At 36.8% G+C, this 20,966-nt stretch overlaps 1 protein-coding gene across 7 annotated transcripts in view; it reads right to left on the bottom strand.

Moving 5' to 3' along the window:
- slc12a7b (solute carrier family 12 member 7b) overlaps positions 1-20,966 on the bottom strand; it is a 66,690-nt gene that overhangs the window by 32,241 nt on the left and 13,483 nt on the right. For 4 of the 7 annotated variants that reach the window (XM_056263632.1, XM_056263633.1, XM_056263635.1 and 1 more), the window contains exons 3-4: positions 1,874-1,968; positions 941-1,072 (exon numbers count right to left, since the gene is read on the bottom strand). In XM_056263632.1, coding sequence (XP_056119607.1) covers positions 941-1,072; positions 1,874-1,968 — 227 coding nt within the window. Of the gene's footprint in view, positions 1-940; positions 1,073-1,873; positions 1,969-7,693; positions 7,806-18,131; positions 18,325-20,966 lie in introns of those variants that run through there. The other 3 variants (XM_056263634.1, XM_056263639.1, XM_056263638.1) reach the window with 3 other exon arrangements.

The raw sequence follows: 20,966 nt of genomic DNA, 5'->3' as shown, positions 1-20,966 counted from the left end.
CATTTGTGCATGTGTTAATACATTTATGAATAAGACTAACCATAGATGTCATCATATTTTTTTCAAGTGAATAAAGATGAGGCCGAGAGAGAAAGAAAACAGAATGTTCTGCACTGTCAGGGCAATTCAACCCAAGTTTTCTGGAGTTAAATAAAATATGGCGTCTATTCTTTACCTTTACTGACTGTTCATAAAAATGAAGGATTTCAAAAGGGGGTTTTCACTGAAAAACAGTATAGGATTTACTTTAATAAAACTAGTTTCGCTAGTAAATTTCCCAAATGGTTACATGGGATAACATCGTAAATAATTACAAGGAATGACAAGTAACAAAACATGAAAGTTTAAACTAGAAAGACTGAAATAGCATTTCTTGTAAAAAAAGTACTCGAATAATTATTAAATAATCAAAAAATATTTTTTTACAGTGTGGAAGAACCATTTTTGGTTCCCCAAAGAACCCTTCAGTGAACATTTCTTAAAAGAACCTGTTTTTTTCCTTGTGTGAAGAACATTTTAAAAAAATGGAAAGAACCTTTTTCCACTATAAAGAACCTTTTGTGCAATAGGAAGATTCTGTGGATGTTAAAGGTTCTTCACGGAACCATCGATGCCAATAAAGAACCTTTATACTCTTTATAAGAGCGTGAAACAAAGGAACTATGAGAACTTCAGGTCATTTCCGACTTGCTTCTGTAATCAGACATTCCAAACAATCTGACCTGTATTCATTTCCTGTCGTGTTTTCAACAAAGGCTGAAAGAATGTAGAGAATGTGTGTCTGATTTGCTTTAGATTACAGGACACAGACACAAACTTCACAAATCCTGAAAGCTTTGCTGCTTTCATTCATGTCTACAGATAAAATGAATTTATCTAATGGGAAATGGTCCAAATACTTGTCGTTATGATGTTTTAGGTATTTGATCAAGTATGTTACCTTGACTGTTTTCTTCTTGGCCCCTTCGTCCTCGTCGGCCTCCTCGTGCTCTCTGACGCCCTGCGTGAGGTTGGTGTAGTTGGCCAGTTTACTGAGCAGCGAAGACACCATGGGATTGCTGTCCATCTCCTCCTGAAAGTGTAAAGGTCACGTGTTTGATGGAAAACCGCTGTACTCCAAAACCGGCAAACACAAACGACTCGTTTCAAACCTCCACAATGTCTCGGACGGTAAAAATAAACGCAGTGACCAAAATCAAAGGACGTAATAACAGCTTTGTCAGTCCGAAATCATAAAATTATACAAAAATAAACATCATGACCCATGAATTACTTTATTTGTGATCATAAACATGAAACGAGAATGTGGAAAACAGGCTTGATGTCAAATATAGGCTTGAGAATAAACACAAAGTTTGTTCTGACTGAAAAGAATAATGTAAATAATCAAGAACATATCTGGGTCAAAATCAAAATAAGGGTATGCCAGATTTTTGGCTATTAATATTTTTGGAATTATTATATTATTTACATTATTTACTCAAGTAAGGCACACAAAAAATTGTAGTAAATCGTAGTAAAATTGTAGTATTTATTGTAATATTAAAATATTATTGAATTAGTAATTAGGATTGTAGTTAGAAGTATTTCAGTACTTTAAACATTAGAGAAACTAATCAGAATCAGCATTAAGAATAATGAAAATTTAAAAGCACAAAAGTAAAATGTCTAGTTTGATTACTGATGAAAATGTGAGGATAAATGTGCAAAATTGTGCCACATGAAAAATAAAAATAAAAAATAAAAATCACGGCCCTGAAATAATTATTAATCTTTTTTTTTTGTACTGTAAATCAAAGAACATGCAGCAATGTTCAATCATATTGAAATGTGAACATTTAAAAACTTCACCACTGAAGTTTAAAGACAGTACCTCAAAAAGTGCCATGTTTTTCCCATCATATAGAGTTCCCTTATAATCATCTGTGTTATGGATGAACGGGCTGCTTTCCCTTGGGTTTCCATCACCTGTATTAGAAAGATAGAGCAACAGAACAGAGAGAAAGACATGATTACTAATACTCTGTTTGCTTCCAGAACTGAGAGGTGTTTATGGTCTGCTATCTTTGGGGTAGATTAGGAAAAACTAGACTTGACTTCCTATCCACTGCTGTGGGTCAGACATAACGATTCTCCTATAATTAGAGCATGATGGCGATCGATGTCCTCCCGTGTGGCTCTACGGTTCACCAGTCAAACTGATGTTCAGAGCCGAGCGTGACATATGGCGTCCCGTCATGAAGCGCTTAGAAAACCTGAAACGGATCGCTTAAAACATGAAATTACTTGGAGGTGGACGTCGCTCACCACTGATCCGCCTGGGTTTGTGGTTATATATAGATGTTAAATTGCAGTGATTTGAAATAAACATCTGGACTGGGCTGGATTTATTTTCAGATTACATCGCTTTACTCGCATCCTCAGACCTATCATTTCAGCGCAGATTTAGAGAGACACTGTTCCAAGAGTCTCTTAGCTTAAACTAAACAATTTACACTCTGAAATCTCTAGTACATTTTACAAATAATTACAAAGGCGAGCAACAAATTGAATTATACATGACAGATTAATGAAGAAAAGGTTCCGTCAGGTGCTTAATATATATAGAGCCTATTAGACTTTCCCATCACTGGATATTTTTATGGATTTTTCTATTTTAATCAAATTTATTAATTAAACAGCTTATAAACATACTTAATCACAAAGAAAAAATGTAAACAACCCGTTAACATGAAAGTAATAGCCTATGCAATCATTTAAGGCATTCCACCTTAAATAGAACCTTTTTGGCCTAAAGAGTTCTTTAAAACTGAGTCGAGAACTGTAGGGTTCTATATAGAACCTTTACTTCTAAGAGTGAAGTAGTATTTTCTTGGTTTTCCTCTTGTTTACAACTTCAAAAAATAAGTATTTTTTTAAATGTACAGCGCAGTGGTACATGATACTAAGTTAAATGTTTGAACTGTTTAACTTTGTAAACAACAAAGTCCAAGAGTATGTTTAATGGTAAACTTAAACTTAAAAAACAAGCTTGTGGAAGCCTGCCAGAATGTGACCAGCTTGACGATCCATCAAAAGCTGTTTATGATTATGCAATAAAACCACAAGATGCTCTAATATGGATGTGGACTTGCTTGAAACAATAGTGCATTTGCAAACTGGTCTGAAACTAGTCCAGATTGTTTGGAACGCACATTTATGGTATAATATTTGTGTCTGAAGTACTCAAATTCTCACACTGAATACACCTGAATACATGGATGCTTTAATTCAAAGCATCTTTAAGTGCATTCAAACTTCACATTTGACAGTTCTACAGAACAAAACATCCTGGCTAAGAGCCTGGTCTCGTGTGGCCAGAGCTTCAGACTGACGGCAGAAGGTCTCGACTCTATCACAGCTTTCATTGGCCAAGGGCCGGCCAAGAGGACGTGGTTTGACTGACATGTAACGCAACCAATCACAGTCCGCTTTGTTTCTCGTCATGTGTGAAAATGTAAAGTCAATGTCCCTGCAATAACAGACCGGTGTGCATCTAATAAATGATTCATTCAAGAACGTTTTGCAAGTTTTCTGCAACAATGGAGCCGCGAACTTCACATACTTTTGAATATCCACATTTAGTTGATCCTGGTGAGCTCTCAGCGTCACAGTTGTAAGGAGGGGTTTGTTACCCACGAGGGGGTTTGTTTCCAGGCGGACCGTTAAAGAACGCGACACACACGTCTCCCAGACATCCTTCAACCAATCAGATGACGACTTCAAAACTCATGAAGTGTTTCCAGTTAAGTGTGTCTTATGCATCTGACGTTCAGCCAACGGTCCGTGGGCATGATCACGTCTGAGGTTAAGGTGTTTAACTGGTAACTAGCCTATGTATCAAAGCAACTGCAACTGTTTAAAAGATACAAGCCCTAAGACAACAAATCAACAGCAGCAAATACTCATGAGACACCTGATATCTCATATACCACACAATTCATCAGAAACCAGGATGTTTCAAGAGCATTTCAGACCATATGTACATTTAGATTCAAAGTTTTTTTTTTTTTTTTTACTGTTTTAGGTAACACTATTTCAATGGTCCACTTTAGACATTCTACTAACTAACTTTGCAACTACATGTCAACTAACTCTCATTAGTAGAGTTATTAGTAGAGTGTCTGTTTAATATCTGCTAACACTTTATTTTAACGCTCCTCAACAGATTTCAACTGACTATATCTTTACAACTACATGTCAACTTATTCTACTATCCTGAACACTAATACGTAACCCAGACCTAACAGTCTACTAATACTCTAATGACTGCTAGTTGACATGTAGTTGCAAAGTTACTTATAGTTAGTAAAATGTCTTGAAATGAAGTGTAAACCATTTTCATATGAGAAACGTTGAGCAACTCTTTTTGTGTTCAGAACTGCAGCTGCTGTTATCGTTAATAAGTCAATGACAATTGCAGTTTGCAACCTATATTTTACTACCATAATCTGATACATTTCAGAACGACACCAGAGATTTAACAATAAAAAGTTGGACAGAACTTAGATTTTAAGTCTATGCATTAAAAGGTAAACTACATTTTGATTTTATGATTACTTTCTAAATATTAGCTAATAGGTTTTGGTAAAAACTTTATTTTGGGCCTTTACCACTTTTATTGACGAGACATTCGTGTATATTGTGGAGATTTATGGAGAATGTAATCAGGACAACAAAAGTTAGACTTGACCTTCAACCACATGAGCAAAACATTCAACGTTTTGGCATTAAATGAGCATTTCATTCTACTGTTCATGTTCACATTGGCATCATTGACTGCAGACACTTGATACAGTATGACAAATCTCACGAGACGTGATCCACTTTCATCAGAATGACCTAGATTACAGATATGCTTATATCACTGCAGACGTCACAGTCCTTCATTCAACTGTTGAAAAGCGGCACAGAGTCCCTTCATCCAGTGATGGAAACACACGGGGAATGAAGGAGTGGGCAAAATGGAAACCAGGAAGAAAACAATTAATAAAGCTTAAACCCGGGCAGAACTACGCAGCGATGATGGTTCCAGCCAAAATTACCAACAAGATCATCAAGTTCATCCAATCAGCAGCGCCACACTGCATGTCCTTGGCTTAAGACGATTCCCTTTCCAGGCATGACAGTGGCGGCGCTCGAAACGACTGTTTGCAAACACTCTAATTGTAGACATGGAAATCAAAGATCAAATATAGCAATAATCTCTAAACCTTCGTAACGCCTGAGACTAAACTGGATGCTGGTGATCACAACAATGATGATTGATCCTAATAAAAGTGACCTTTCTTTTTTAAATGACAACATTGTGTTTGAGGAATCATGCATCTCTCTTGGTGAGGAGACTGTGCTGTTGCTTTAAGTGATCAGATACACACTTTTCACCTGCTGCACGATAAAACAGGTGGAAAAAACCCGGAGGGGACCGGGGACAAAAGCTAAGAAAAAAAACCCATTTAAAACGAGAAAAATAAACTGAGGGGACCGGAGACAAAGTTGAGGGAAAAAAAATTTCAAACCAACAATAAAATAATTTTTTTAAATAAAACAGAATGGGAAAATAATAAAACCGAATAAAACAAAATAGGATAAAATAAAATTAAAAATTAAAATGAAAAATGAATAAAATAAGATAATAATCTTATTATTATTAAAAAAATTATTTAAACAGAAAATAAGATAATATGAAATAAAATGAAATAAAAAACGAAATTAAACAAAATAAGAACAAATAGAATAAAAAAGAATAACAATAAAGTAATTATTAATAATAAAATAAAATAAAAACTGAAATAAATAAATATTAGCACAAAATAAAAGAGGATAAAATAAAATAAGATAAATATATATTTAGGCCTAAATATAACCTACTGAGATTCACAAAAAAAAAAAAAAAAAACTATACTAACAGCTCGTAATCACCTACCAATGCAGACCCTCGAGCGCTCGAGTTCACCAAACCCTCGACCCCTTGAACAACCGCTCGTGAGATGACACAGCAGAGAGAGTTTTTTTTTTATTATTGTATTTAACAAAAGAACAGACAACCGCTCCACCTGAACATCACCCCATCTTTATGAACCAGTGGATCTGACGTCCACTGCAGAGAGATGATCCACCGGTGCTCAATATAGCAAACCTTATATAAAACTGACTTCTATTTGCTTTCCAGACACATAAAAGTTGGAGTTTGCAAGAAGAACTAAAAACTTTCTTTTCAACCTTTTACAAAAGTTGTTGCAAGAAAGGTTGAAATGAACACGTCAGGTAGGACATTAACAGGTACTGTGCATCGCAGTCTCTATGGTAATAAATGGCCACATACTCTATTTATAACAGCTAAGCTCTCTCTTGTTCTGAGCTCTAAGCGGCCTACGGTAGCTATGTTTTACACCGGCTGACGGTGCAAGAGACGGAGGCAGAAAGAGTCACACAATCCCTTTATCCAACACGGATGTCAAGCAATTAGAAGGCCCAAAGTCTGGCAAAGTAAATAAGCCCATGTAAAACACCAAAATATCTCTGATTATGAAGTTTATGAACCACAATTACACGTCGATTAAAGTAAGAATTGACACTAGATTAATGCAACTAGTCACAAATGTAACTTGAAGTTGGTTTAGAAAAAGTTATAGTTTGGTTGACAACATTAAAACAGCAAAATATCTCATTCTAGATGATCGACAAGTTCCAAAACAGCAATTTCATTTCCATTTCCATTGTAAATTAAGACTAGTTCAATGAAACTAGTCACAAATGTTACCGTCAGTTTAGAAAAGGTTATATTCTCGTTGACAACATTAAAAAGTACAAATATCATGTTCTAGCGGACTGTGAAGCTCCAGCACAGCAATTGTAATGTACTACTGTAAGACTAACTCAATGCATCTAGTCACAAACGTCAATTAATATCAGTTTAGAAAAGATTATATTCCGTTTGATCTCATTATAGCTAATTGTGAAGTTTCATGTCTAATAAAGCTCTGTAAGACTGTAGCTGAACGCAACTACAACATCCTTGTGTTTTTGCCTCCTTTAGAAGAATCACTTGTTATATTCCTCATTTGTGAATCATCTGCTAAAAGAATAAACCCAAATGTGCCTTAAAGACTAAATCAGTTCTGGTTGGCAGCATTAAAATGGCAAAATATCTCATTCTAGTTGATTGTGACGTTCAGAAACAGCAATTTTACGTCTACTAAAGAAAGAAACACGACACGTTCAATACAACCAATCACATCATATCCTTTTTCCTCAAGATGAATCACTGTAATCCTCATTTTAAAGTCACTTTGGATAAAAGGTTAAAAAAATGGCTAAATATCTAATTCTAGCTGATTGTGAAGGTCCAGAACATCAACTTCAAATGAAGACCAGGGTATATTCTTGGTTGACAACATTAAAACAACAAAATATCGTCTACCCAAGCTGTTCTACAGAACTAAATACCCATGCTAGCTCAACACAACTCGTCACAACCTTCGAAAAGTCAGTTTATACAAACTATTCTGGTTCTATATTAGCATTAAAACACTAACAACCCAATTCCAGTTACCCGTAACTTTTTTTACATGTAGTTTACACCTCTCGGGCAACATCCACGGGCATCAGGGGCACCAGAGCGCGTGAATCCAGGGCGCCGAGCGTCACTTACCCCGCGGGCAGGAGCTGGACCCCGGGTCCATGCTGACGGAGAGAGAGAGAGGGCGAGGGTCTCCGGTGTCCCCTGAAGCCTGAGGACGGTGGGGCGACACTAAACTATAGTGTGCTCTGATGATCAGCGCCTGTGACGCTGCCAATATAACACACAGACATCAGTCCCTGAGCGCTTGATCCCTGATCTAAACCACTCACCCAGACACGGGGGAGGAGCGGAGAGACAGAGAGAGAGGGAGAGAGAGAGAGCGAGGGATAAAGAGATATAAAGGTAGGAAAGTGATTGATGGAGGCAGTACAGAGAGAGAGAGAGAGAGAGAGAGAGAGAGAGAGAGAGAGAGAGAGAGAGAGAGAGAGAGAGAGAGAGAGAGAGAGAGAGAGAGAGAGAGAGAGAGAGAGAGAGAGAGAGAGAGAGAGAGAGAGAGAGAGAGAGAGAGAGAGAGAGAGAGAGAGAGAGAGAGAGAGAGAGAGATGGCATTCCACCACACTAATTATTTCTAAACAGTTTCACTTTCTAAAAGGAATATTTGATACAACAGAGTGAGAAAAACGATACGCATTGGTACTGTGTTGGGGATGCCACTTGATATCCACAATTGTTTATCATTCTAAAGAAACAAAAATGTCCCTAAAAAAAAAAAAAAAAAAAAAAAAAAAAAAAATTTATGAAATAATTCATTATATATTACATTTATTACATTACATTAATTATTAAATTAATTAAAATATGTATTGATTTAGTAATGGAAATTGTTGATGCATAGCAAGCCAATCATATTTTATTTAAATCAACATTAAGAAATGTATAATACCGTTTTTGAAGTTTTTCATTATTTATCATCTTTTTGCCTTATACACTTTTTAAATGGTTATAATATATGCATATTAAATGCATATTCATATATGCATATTATATTAAACAAATGATGTGTATATATATATATATATATAATTAAATTGAATTAAATACGTACCATACATAAAATATAAATATATATATATATATATATACTGTATCTATATATATATATATAATTAAGCAAATCCAACATAAATTAAAACATAATATTTTCATGAAATTTGGAGTCTGTAATATTTCATTATTATTATTATTTTGAAGCAATGAGGCAGTTGAGGTGGTGTTATATTGTGAAGTGTTTAGCAGTGATACAGTCACACACACACACACAGCCTCTCACACACTATTGCTTTATTGCAGGAACTGACGTAACGACTCACACATGAATTGCTGGTCGTCTAGTGACTCTTCATCAGCATGTGAACTGGGCAGTAATCACTTAACCAGATTAACCAAATCCTGTCCTTTTTATAAAGCGTAGCGGACCTGAAGCAGCGAGGCCCATGCATGACAGAAACTGGTCATTTACGACACTGGCCTAAACACAGGCCTAAACACAGGCCTAAATACTGGCCTAAACACTGGCCTAAACACTGGCCTAAACACAGGCCTAAACACAGGCCTAAACACAGGCCTAAATACTGGCCTAAACACTGGCCTAAACACTGGCCTAAACACAGGCCTAAACACAGGCCTAAACACAGGCCTAAACACAGGCCTAAACACAGGCCTAAACACTGGCCTAAACACAGGCCTAAACACAGGCCTAAACACAGGCCTAAACACAGGCCTAAACACTGGCCTAAACACTGGCCTAAACACTGGCCTAAACACAGGCCTAAACACAGGCCTAAACACAGGCCTAAACACAGGCCTAAACACAGGCCTAAACACAGGCCTAAACACAGGCCTAAACACAGGCCTAAACACAGGCCTAAACACAGGCCTAAACATGAGGGAGGGTGCAAGCATTAGTGCACTTATGGACACGACCCCCGGTTTACATCCCAACAATGACAAACAAAGTGAAATCTTCACAATGTGCAATTAAAAAGTGAAAATAAAATATTTCTCCGTGGGCTGGTCCCTGTTAGTGGTGGACTTGCAGCTCTCGTGCTGTAAGCCATTAGGGGCTTCAGGTAAAGGCAGCGCTGCTGACGTAACAGAGCATGCTGGGATAGCGGGGGGAGGGAGGGCTGTTCTGGGCCAGTTCAGCGATCACAGATACTCGAGACCAGTTATCACACACACCCCCCCGTGAGACTTCAGCTTTATGAGTGTGAACTGCTGCATTTCATCAGGCTTTGAAATTACAACAGGACATTGGGCAAAACTACATCAGAACCAAAAATAAATCACATCAAACCAGGATTTAAAACATGTTTGATTACGTTTTTGATCAAAGATTATCTACATGATCACCAAAACTGGCAACAAAAGGGAATAATAATAGGGGTCATAATAATAATAATAATAATAATAATTATTATTAACAAAATAATCCTAGTAACAATAATTAAAACTATTTTATTAATATAATAACAACAATATATCGTTTTAATTATTATGATTATGATTAATAAAATAATACTAGAAAACAATAATTAAAACTATTTTATTAATATAATAACAACTATAATATTAATAATAATAACAACAATAATATATAATTTTAATATTATAATTATTATTATTGTAACAATTCTAGTAACTTTTATTAATAACAATAATACAAAATTATTTTTATTACTACTACTACTACTACTTATAAATAATAATAATAATAATAATAATAATAATATTTGTAGAATATGACCCCTTCAGAGACAGATTTAAAGCTTGCGTTTCTTTGATAATAACCATGGCAAAGACGAGCTGGAGTCTGAAGCTCAATACTGCGGTCTCCATTTCTGTCGAACAGGCATTATTTCTGTCTGTCACAAGCTCTTCATATCACTCACTTCCTCTGACCCTGCAGAAGACACACAACTGGGACATGAGGAGGATGTTATTTCACACAACACTGTCCATTATAAGAACAGAAATCACACATCAGCCTATAAATGACTTCAGCAAATCATCAAAACCGTACAGTTGAAGCTAACAACAACTCTACAGTATGCATTTAACTGACAGCGTCCATCAAACCAAACTATAGTTAAATAAGGAAGGAGGCCTAAGGTGTCTGCAAAAAGAAATAACATCATTATATATATATATATATATATATATATATATATATATATATATATATATATATTAGGGCTGGGAAAAAATTAATCGTAATTAATCGCATCCAAAATAAAAGTTTTGTTTACATAACATATGTGTGTGTAGTGTGTATAATTATTTTGTCTATATAAATACACACATATGCATGTATATATTTAAGAAATATTTGCATGTATATACTGTATATATATTTATACATCATTTATATTATATATAAATATACATATTTTTATATTAATAACACATTTTTCTTAAATATATACATGCATGTGTGGGGGGGGGGGGGGGGGGGGTTTGGGGGACTTTTCTGTTGCTTTTACATCTATTTATTCAGACACCTCGTCTCATTTTGTAAATGTTGGAGTACCTTTTATGTCTGCAGAAAATCTAATAAATAAACAAAAATCAGTTGTGTTGATGACATATCTCGTCTCTATAAATATGTATTAACAAAAGCCGTGTTTCTCCAGCAGAGGGAGACAGTAAATCACTGAGGAATGATGGATGTGTGTTACCTGAACATGACTGTGTTCAGAAGAGCACACTATCGCTGTAGTGTAGAGTATGTACAGCATGTACAGTATGCAGATTGTCTGTTTGCATTGCATGGATGACAAAATGTGCTCGACTTCACCTTCCCTTTCCAGTGTAATGCATGAACCAGAAGTGAAATCTTTTTCTTGACTCAATTTTTGAATGGGCTGGAAAAAGATTAGAATACTTGATTAAAACACCATTTAAATTAACCATATAACATGTTTAATTAAATTATATGTGGTTATTTAATTTTATGTTGTTATGTCTCATTGTCTCTGCATGTTAGCACTGGAAAAGAACTTTTAATCTCATTGTACATGTGTATAGTGACAATAAAAGGGCATTTCATTTTCATTTCATTTGTACAAGTGCGCATTAGTCAACTTATACTTGATGTTCAGAGTTTTACAGTCCGTCTGTTCATTCACGACTGTTAATTGAGTTTGTAATGGACTCCGGCAGCAGCAGATGTTTTCCAGCCTGAGTCGTGTGCGTCAGCCTGAGCTGTTAAAGTGTAGGAGCGATTACATCTTGATGCAATGGCAGCAGTGAATCAGCGCACACAGCGGGGAATAACAAGCAGATTAAACCCACGTTTGAAAGGAGAGCGGCTACTGGAGGAGAGGACAAAATAACACACACAACGTGTTCCCTAAGAGTGGAGTCCAGAGCTGACGGTGTGTTAACATCACATGCATCACGGACTCTCCCGTTCACAAACACACTGCATCTCTCTCTCTGCACGACTGGATCTTTAAGATTAGATTACAGACGTGACACAGCAGGACTAAGTGGCGTTTTGCATAAAGGTCTGTGTTCCAAAACAAACTTTAGAAAAACTGTTATGATCATTTTCAAATACTTATGCAAAGCACATTGAATAACCATGACTCGTTTGTGCTGCCAGATTTTGCTGGAGAAAAACAGCAAACAAGAACAAACTCATAATAAACAGAAATAAATTCAAAAGGCTTTATATTGAAAACAAGACAGTGTTGATTTATGAACGGTTAGATATTTTTACTGGAAAACAAGAAAAATACTAAGTAAAAAATACTTTTCTGCAGTAAAAAAACACTAAAAATCACCATAAAAGTTCATAATATAATCCATATTACTCAAGAGCTATATTTATATAGCTTTATAACAGGCTGAAATTCATACTTTAAAATAAAGTCTTTATTCACTAAAATGGCATTTCAAATTCAAAGCATGAGTTTGAATGCAGAGTTTTTCCATGAATAACCTCAACTTTGGTCTGTTCCTCATATAAACCCGTGGAACGGCTTTCAAAAATTATCCTTTTGTGATCCACAAAAAATAACAGCATATGAGATTGAAATAAGATAAAATATTGTGTGAATTTCCACTTTTGTGTGAACTATCCCTTTAAGTAATTCAGATGTACGAGGAACAATGTGGAATTATTATGAAATTCAAAACGTGTGTCCAAATGTTCTGCAGAGAAGTAAAATGCACAAAAGCCCATTATAACCCAAAATAAATTCACATGCTTTATATTAAAAACAAGACCAAAATATCGTGACTTTATTAACTCCATAAACTGGATCACTTTATGTGCCAAGCTCAAACAACAAACCCAAAAACGCTTATAATATGAGCTTGGCTCATAAAGTGATCCAGTTTATGGAGTTAATAAAGTAGGCAGGTGTGGGTCGCGATATTTTGGTCTTGTCTTCAATATAAAGCATTATAAGCGGACATGGCAACATGTCAAGAGCGCGCTCTGCGAAACAGAAACAAAACACAACGCCTCTGTAGACGGTGGTTTAGTTAAAATCACAGAACAAAACGAGTCTTTGGTCGCTTTAATATTAATTTGGTCAAAAAAAGCGGTATGCGTTGCTACTGTATGTTCACCACGCTGTCAATCATCACAGTTTCGGGAGCGAGTCGTGTTGCCAAAGCAACATTTCTCATTTTCATTTAGTTTACCTTGATGTACTAATATAGCTGAAATAGAAATGAATAAAAACTATAAAGACATATTTTTAGAAAATAATAAAAATGACAAAAAACTCAACTAAATTACTAAAACTTCAACCAAAATGAAAAATATAAAAATATTCAAATATTACAAATAAAATCAAAACAAGTGTCTCAGTACTTACATAACACCGAACGAGTACCAACGTTTGGGGAATCAACTTCAAACTAATGTTACAGTTGAAAAAGTAAAAGTAGTTGATAAAGTCATTATGAAACGTTGAATTGCCCTGAGCACAACGGTAACGCAGATGTGCACGATCTGACCAATATGTGGACAGAAAAAAATAAATAATCCAGCCAATGAAATCATCCAGGCCTGTAAAACATTACAATTCTTACCAGGCAACAGGACATTCAGTGTGTCTTAATATTAGTGCAGGCAGAGTTTATGAGGCTGAGTCTGCACTGTTATCTGCTTTAAATGCTCATAACTTTAAGGTTACTTCAGGCCGTTGACTTCTTAGGAAGCCTGTTAAAGAGAAGTGCTACATTTGGCCATTGCTTTCTCAGTTTTTTAGGCTTTACAAATGAATGATAGCATAGAAAGCTGTTCTCCAGAGGAACTCGAGCTGGGAAAGGGAAAGTGGCCGGCAAAGGATGTCGAGCCGGCAGGTCAGCGCTCAATGTGTCTCACACACACACACTGGGAAACACACACAGGGTCTTATCGGCCACCGCACATGTGAGCAGAACTCGCCTGCAGGAAACAGGAAGTACAAGAACCAGCGAGAAATGAGCTCAGCAATCCTCATCGAAACACCATCTCCTGCTGCTGTTTCCATTTCATTCAGAATGCACTAGTTATCACCTTAATATTAAAGAAATGGCTCACCCAAAAATTAAAACTCTCATTACTTACTTCCCTTCATGTCATTCCAAACCCATATTTTTTCCTGTGAAACACACTCTTTACACTTCTCCTTACCATTACAATGTTCTTCCTCAGCATTTTTGTCTTGTTTACAAATATCTAAACATTCTTAAAGCAAGATTCATTTACAAGAGAAGCAAAATCACAGTCTTATTTTCTGTAAAATGTATAAAAATGTGCTTAAAAAACAAGAAAATAATATCTGCTAATGGGGTCAGAAAAATAATCTCGTTTTTCCTTTGAAATAAGTTGTTTTTTTTACCCAATTGGCAGATTTTATTTCTTGTTTTAAGCATAAGCTTAATTTTGAGTCAAGTAAATGTATTTTCATTTTTAAAAAAGTCTGTAAAAATAGGGCACAATGTGCTTTGCTAATATGAAGGAATTTTCCATTGAATTACACATTGCATTGATTTAAGGTTAAAAGAAATTTTCGTGAACTTAACGTGACATCAAATTCTCCTTTTGTGATCCACAAAAAATACCTGCATATGAGATTGAAATGACACGGGTAAATAAATAATGTGAGAATTTCCACTTTTGTGTGAACTATCTCTTTAAGAAATGCAGGCAGATGTGTAAGGAACAATGGGGAAATGATATCATGAAATCCAAAACACACAGCGAGCGCTGGTTTATCTGATGTATGGCGTCTGGTTCTCACGAGCAAACGCATCTGAAGGCGGTGGTGTGTGTAAAGAGGGTGTGGTGTGTGAACGCTGACACACAAACACACAGGAGGATTTCTACATTCACCACATCTGGATGGTGTTACAGTCTTCAGTGGTCGGGGGAGAAAAATGACATGATCATGACGTCATGGGAAGCAATGCTGGAAAAGCAAAATTAAAACACATCCTAGAAGGACGAGAAGTCCTTGCTGATGTCGAGCAGAAGGTCTGAGCAGGACAAGAGGTCTCGTATACAACCAAGACACTAACCGAAACACACAGCAGTGAATGTGCAGGAATATCCATCACCTTAATCAAATAAAGCTGAAAACAAGGCCTTCTTTTGATTTATAACATTGCCGTTATCAAGTTGGGCTGGTGCAAAGCTATGACTGTGTCAACTGATCATGTGTAACTTTTAAACTGTCGTAGATACATTTGCATGGAAATCAGTGGTAAGGACTGCGTTACTTTATTTGCATGTGAAAAAGACAGAATATTATGAAAATATAAAGCATGAGACATGTCCCATACCAGTCAAGATGAGGAAAAACACGTTTTTAAGTTTTTTAGGCACAATGTGGAACTTAATTGTTTACAGCACAGCTCGTCCAATCACAATTTAGAGTATGAACAACATAGGTTTTAGCATACAGCATCCTCTAAGCTTTATTAAGCAACATGTTGTTCTGCCATGTTAAATCTCGATCTGTCTGACACAAATCATCTCTTCAAAACAGCAAAAATTCAGAGCACACTCAGTTTGACTTCTTTCTCTTCCAAGTGTCGTTTCGTAACCCATCGTTGACACAGAAAGATGAAGCCTCCTTCATTACACACACACTGTGCATGAGAACTGACCTTTAAAGATGAGTTCATCTAACCATCAACCACTTCACTTCACACAGTTCATTATTTCACATGCATACTTCTAAAATCCTCCCTGTGCATTAAACAAACACTGCCTACTGTACTTGGAGACATTGCATTTCTACAGCATCTAAAATGTTAGTTGTGCAAAAGTCCATGTAATAAAGGGTGGAATCATGAATCACTGCCTGATATCATCAAAAATTATATTTCACGACCCACTAACAACGGTTATCATAGGCACAGTCTGCTGCGCTGTTTAAATACACACTAGGACGTGGATGATTTTAATAATCGTCTTGCTTGGCGCTGTTGAAATCAGCAAAAACACCACAAGGGAAATGTGAATCGAAATCCACTAAACCTGTTTTTCTGTTGACATCGGTTTCATAAAACATCACACAAGAGTGCTTGCATTGTGTTCTTGCAACTCTGACAATAGCGTTTAATAAAACTCTACAGACAGGTCGCCTCCTTAATCCAAAAACACAAGTTCATATAACTGTATTTATTCTCGCTGAGCTTAATGCTTTGAGAAGATAAAGTTCATGCTGAGAGGGTTTACAGTTACTCTGTTATTCAATTTCAGGTTGCCTTTTCCATGGGTGGAGATGTGGAATAATTGGATACAGATGTCGGCCGCAGCGCTGTATGCTAGCAATATGTAATCACGCAGAAACGCAGGGAGTGAGAGCGTCCTTATCTCTGAGGAGACTCTTGTGGTTATACGACGAGGACTGGCAACTCTATATGGACACTGTGTCCTTCATCTGTAAAGTCCACAAAGAAATAAAGACAAAGACCAGCTCCAGATATTATGGAGAATGAGAAGGGTGGAGTCTTAACTCCCACCGGCGGGAACCAACAGCAAGCAAGCAACATGACAAATCAATAGCACTGACTGGAATCTGAGTCGATGTTCATCTCACAGGAGAGACGGGGAGGAAAAATAGCCGTTGCACAACACAGAAAACTGCCCGCTTACATAACCCTTAATATGCATTCAGTTTCTCTACTGAGCCTGGAAAATTGGGGCCGTAATTGTAAGCCAGGGTAGCAATTATCAGGAGAAAAGCCATCGGGCTGGTGCACGACATGTACAGTTCGTTTCTGTAGAGATTCAATAGAGATGAACTCACTGACCTGTGGTCGTTACAGGGTCCAGTTTATAACTGAAAAGAGAAATGTCTTTGTTTTCAGCCAATATTCAATATACATCTCAATAATTAGGTATTTGCTCTAAAATGACTTCATTTCAACCTACATGTAGGCAAATCAATTCTAAACGTTTAATGTATTAAGAAAAAAATACTGTAAATAACTAGTTTAAAGCCTCTTTTCAATATGTTTTCACTAAATTAATTTAATAATTTTCATTCGCAGCAATTTAATAATGCATATAAATAAATCATTTTAACTAGGCCTAGCTTATTTTTGTGAAAACATTTTAAGTCACAGCAAACATTTCTGAATGATGCGAACAAATCACCGATTCAGACTTGATTCACTGAAATTGATTCACATTAATGAATCAAACTTACTAACTTAATCACCATTTGTGCTACTTTAAATATGAAACACTATTATAAACATTTCTTGCTTAATGCCTCCACAAGACAAAACAATAAAGTCTTTCAGAAAATGTAACAACCCAATACAAAAGTGCATTAAAATATTTAAATATTCATGAATGATGATGCTGGATCTGTTATTGCCTGCCAAATCACATTGAATTTATCATGAATATTCAATATGAAATGCTACTACTAACATTTCTGTCTTAAAAGACAAAGGATTGCAAAAGTTGTCTAATGATAAAGTCTGTGATGATGATGATTCATTTTATATTGCCAGCTTAATTCACAGTGAATTTTTCATGCATATTCAATACACCCCCCCGCTTTAGTTGGCACAGGAAACAAGCTGTTAAACTATGCAGTGAATGTAGAAATAAGTCCACACTGCCATTTATGCAGTAAATGCATAACTATTGACTCGATCCAGTACTTCTAGTGATAAAGTGCACTAATAGAAGCATTACATGAATAAATGAAACCACAAAAGATGCAAGAAACAGTTTCAAACAACAATCACGTGAGCTAGTCTTCAGCACATGCTCCTCTCACCCATGTGAAAAGAGGAAAGAGAGAAGGCGTGTTCGCTCAGCGCGGAGAGAGAGAGAGAGAGAGAGAGAGAGAGAGAGAGAGAGAGAGAGAGAGAGAGAGAGAGAGAGAGAGAGAGAGAGAGAGAGAGAGAGAGAGAGAGAGAGAGAGACAAACAAACTACGGACAGTGACCCACTAAGTGAACCTGAAGCGCACGTTACACGAGCTCCAGCTGGGCTGTTTGGACTCACACACCGCAGTCTAGAAAACTCCCAGCCTCACCTACGGTTTCTTCATCCTCCTCCTTCAGGACGTTGTTGTCATCGGAGTCGCCCTGAGCGGGCTTTCTGCCATCCTCCACAGGGACCACGGTGAAGTTGGTGGGCATTCTCTCACCATGTGTCTCTCTGCGAGACGTCTGTCTTCTCCTTATCTGTCTGTCTCACACACGCTGACTCTCCTCCTCTGCGCTGGCTTGTTTGAGTTGTGGTTCGAAGTTCTCAGTTGTGCTCCTATCTGTTTGACACCGGCTTGATCATGTGACCAGCCTTCGCCCATATAAGGAGTCATGGAAGCTCCGCCCTGTGGGCCGTCCTGTCTGCACATGAGCTTCATCTGCTTTCCTCGCCTGTGGCAGAACGGACCTCCACAGACACAACAAGACACCAGATAAAGGAAGAGATTGATTAAGAACCTCTTCCTCCTGTTCAGCAGGGTTATTATCGGTAACTAAAACTAAAACCAAAAAAAAAAAAAAAAACTTTTCCATAACTTGAATTAAAATAAACAGTAACTGAAATAAAATAAATAAAAGTAGTTGCAGAGTAGTTCAATCAGTAAACTGAATCTCAGTAAACTCAGAGATTTTTGAAAAACTCTCTTTCAGAAACTCAAAACTTTCTTCTGCCACAGGTAAATACCGTTGTATCTCCCAGCGGTACAAATAAAATAAAATAAAATAAAATAAAATAAAATATAAATTGCTTGTTGTACTCCTTTGCATAAAAGAGTCTGCTAAATAAATAAATGTACATGTAAAATATAAAAAAAGATTATTTAATATTAGTTAGTTCCCAAAGCAACATTATAAATACATTGTTCAGGATTCTTAGATGAATATAAAGTTTAAAGAACAGCATTTATTTGAAATTACATTACTGTCACTGTTTGATGAATTTAATGTGTTCTTAATGAATAAAAGTATTCATTTCTTACTGACCCCAAAGGTTGCAAACCCATTTGTGGCCAAAAAGCTTAACTGTGTTTGCAGAAAACTCCAAGACTTAGTAAATCTACACATTATCCAGGGATATAGGAAAGTATTTTAACATCAAAGCAGCGATTCAAGGCGTAATAAGCGTTTTCCTGTATGTATGCATGTGTAAACGCACTCGCCCATGTGCACAACGCAAACACAAGTGCAGGAATACAGCAGCCTGTCATTAAAGCAGACAAACAGCATAGCTCTGCGGCTCAACGGGGACATGTATTTTAAGGAGTGCCTATTCCACATGACAAATATGAGACTTGACATAGTGTACGGTGGGATCTTTTGGCTGCAATAGTTGTCGTGCTTCACACATCATGAGCTGCTTTGTCTTCATGACCTTTGACATGTTTAGTTCAGTATAAAGACATGTCTGCACTGGCTGCGTGGAAACTTCTAGATTCACATCTAACAGAGTTTTACATTGTGAAACATTTAGAAAAGAAAATGAGAAGTGTGTGGCACAGAAGAAAATTCAGTGAAATCTACCAAACCTAAAAGAGGAATAATGGTTTGCTAAAACAACTCATAATTTTGCAGCATTCTTAAATGTGATTCACACCAAACACTTATGAAAAAGAAGTACACGTCGGCATTCCTTTAATATGAGGAGTAGTTATTGAGGAAATAATATACTTCATTAAAAGAAGATACTCAAGTGTGAACAAAGTAATGTTTTCGGATTTTCGGCAATTAAATTAATATTAGTGCTGGGCAACGGTTAAAAAATTTAATCGCGATTAATCGCATTGTTACGCGCAAAATTGAATAATGAATTCTAGTGTATTGCGCAATTTTGATTTAAATGTACTGCTACAAAAGTGCAATAACATGTGGTTTGCAAAAACTTTAAACAAATAAGGTGCTTTTATACCAGCAGTATTCCCTTTACACAGTATCAATAAAATATTTCTTGTAAATCTCAACTTAAACATTAACGTAATCAAATCAAATATTTAAACAAAGCTATTTGCCACTGCCAGGGCATTACCTTTTATCTAGCTTGTTAAAACGAGTCCAGTTTTCTTTTTTTTTCTTTTTTCTGAACAGGTATCTTGTATCAGGGAGCAGCAGAAACAGTCTAGTTAAAGGGTCATGATCACTACTACAGATATAAGTCGACCAACGTTACTTCTCTGATAGCAGCTTAGGTTTGGTCATGGCATGCCATGGTTTCCCACGTAAGATTACATTAAACAGAGGTAAAGCCCAATTTATACTTCACGCCGTAGTTGTGTAGCGCGCGTTCTCTCCAAAAATGTAACGTCAATTCTACGCGTACCGCAAGCGCTGTGATTGCTAGAACCGCTCCCCGGGTTTCACACTCTCCCTCTGCATGTGTAATTGCGCGTCAACGCGGACAACGACGCAGATATATAAATGAAAACCAACGCGTAGTCTATAGCGTAGAGGCTCCGGCGTAGGTCCGACACAGAATTATAAATCAGCCGAAAAGAGTGAGGTGAAGTGGTCGAGCACTGGTGCAGCGACAAGCGGGTGCGTTCCTGTGAAACTGTTGTGGTCATGCTCGCCTCACGCACGCGCCCGCGCGTTGCCGAAGTTGAATTGTCTAACTTTTTGTACACGACGCGTCACGCGCAGCACAAATCATTGGAAGAGAGACTGATCCTCGGCTCGCTGTTTGTGAGTTTCCAGAATCTAAATAGTTATCAGGACATCAACAGGAGGGAATTCACATGGCAGAGCATCCCCGCTAAACTAAACGCAGGCCTATCAGGTAAAGTTATGTATAATTTTAATTTAAGTTAAAAAGGCTACAGCTGCGTAGCGCACAGAAGCCGTTGCCATGGTTACTATCCATAGAGCGCCTGCCGTTCACTCGCGGAGCG

Source organism: Rhinichthys klamathensis, unplaced genomic scaffold (assembly GCF_029890125.1).
Source record: "Rhinichthys klamathensis goyatoka isolate OS25496 unplaced genomic scaffold, OSU_Roscu_1.1 h1tg000209l_1, whole genome shotgun sequence".
Classification (NCBI taxonomy): Eukaryota; Metazoa; Chordata; class Actinopteri; order Cypriniformes; family Leuciscidae; genus Rhinichthys; species Rhinichthys klamathensis.
Note: the sequence above shows the minus strand (reverse complement) of the source record. Positions and strands in the feature narration are given on the sequence as shown.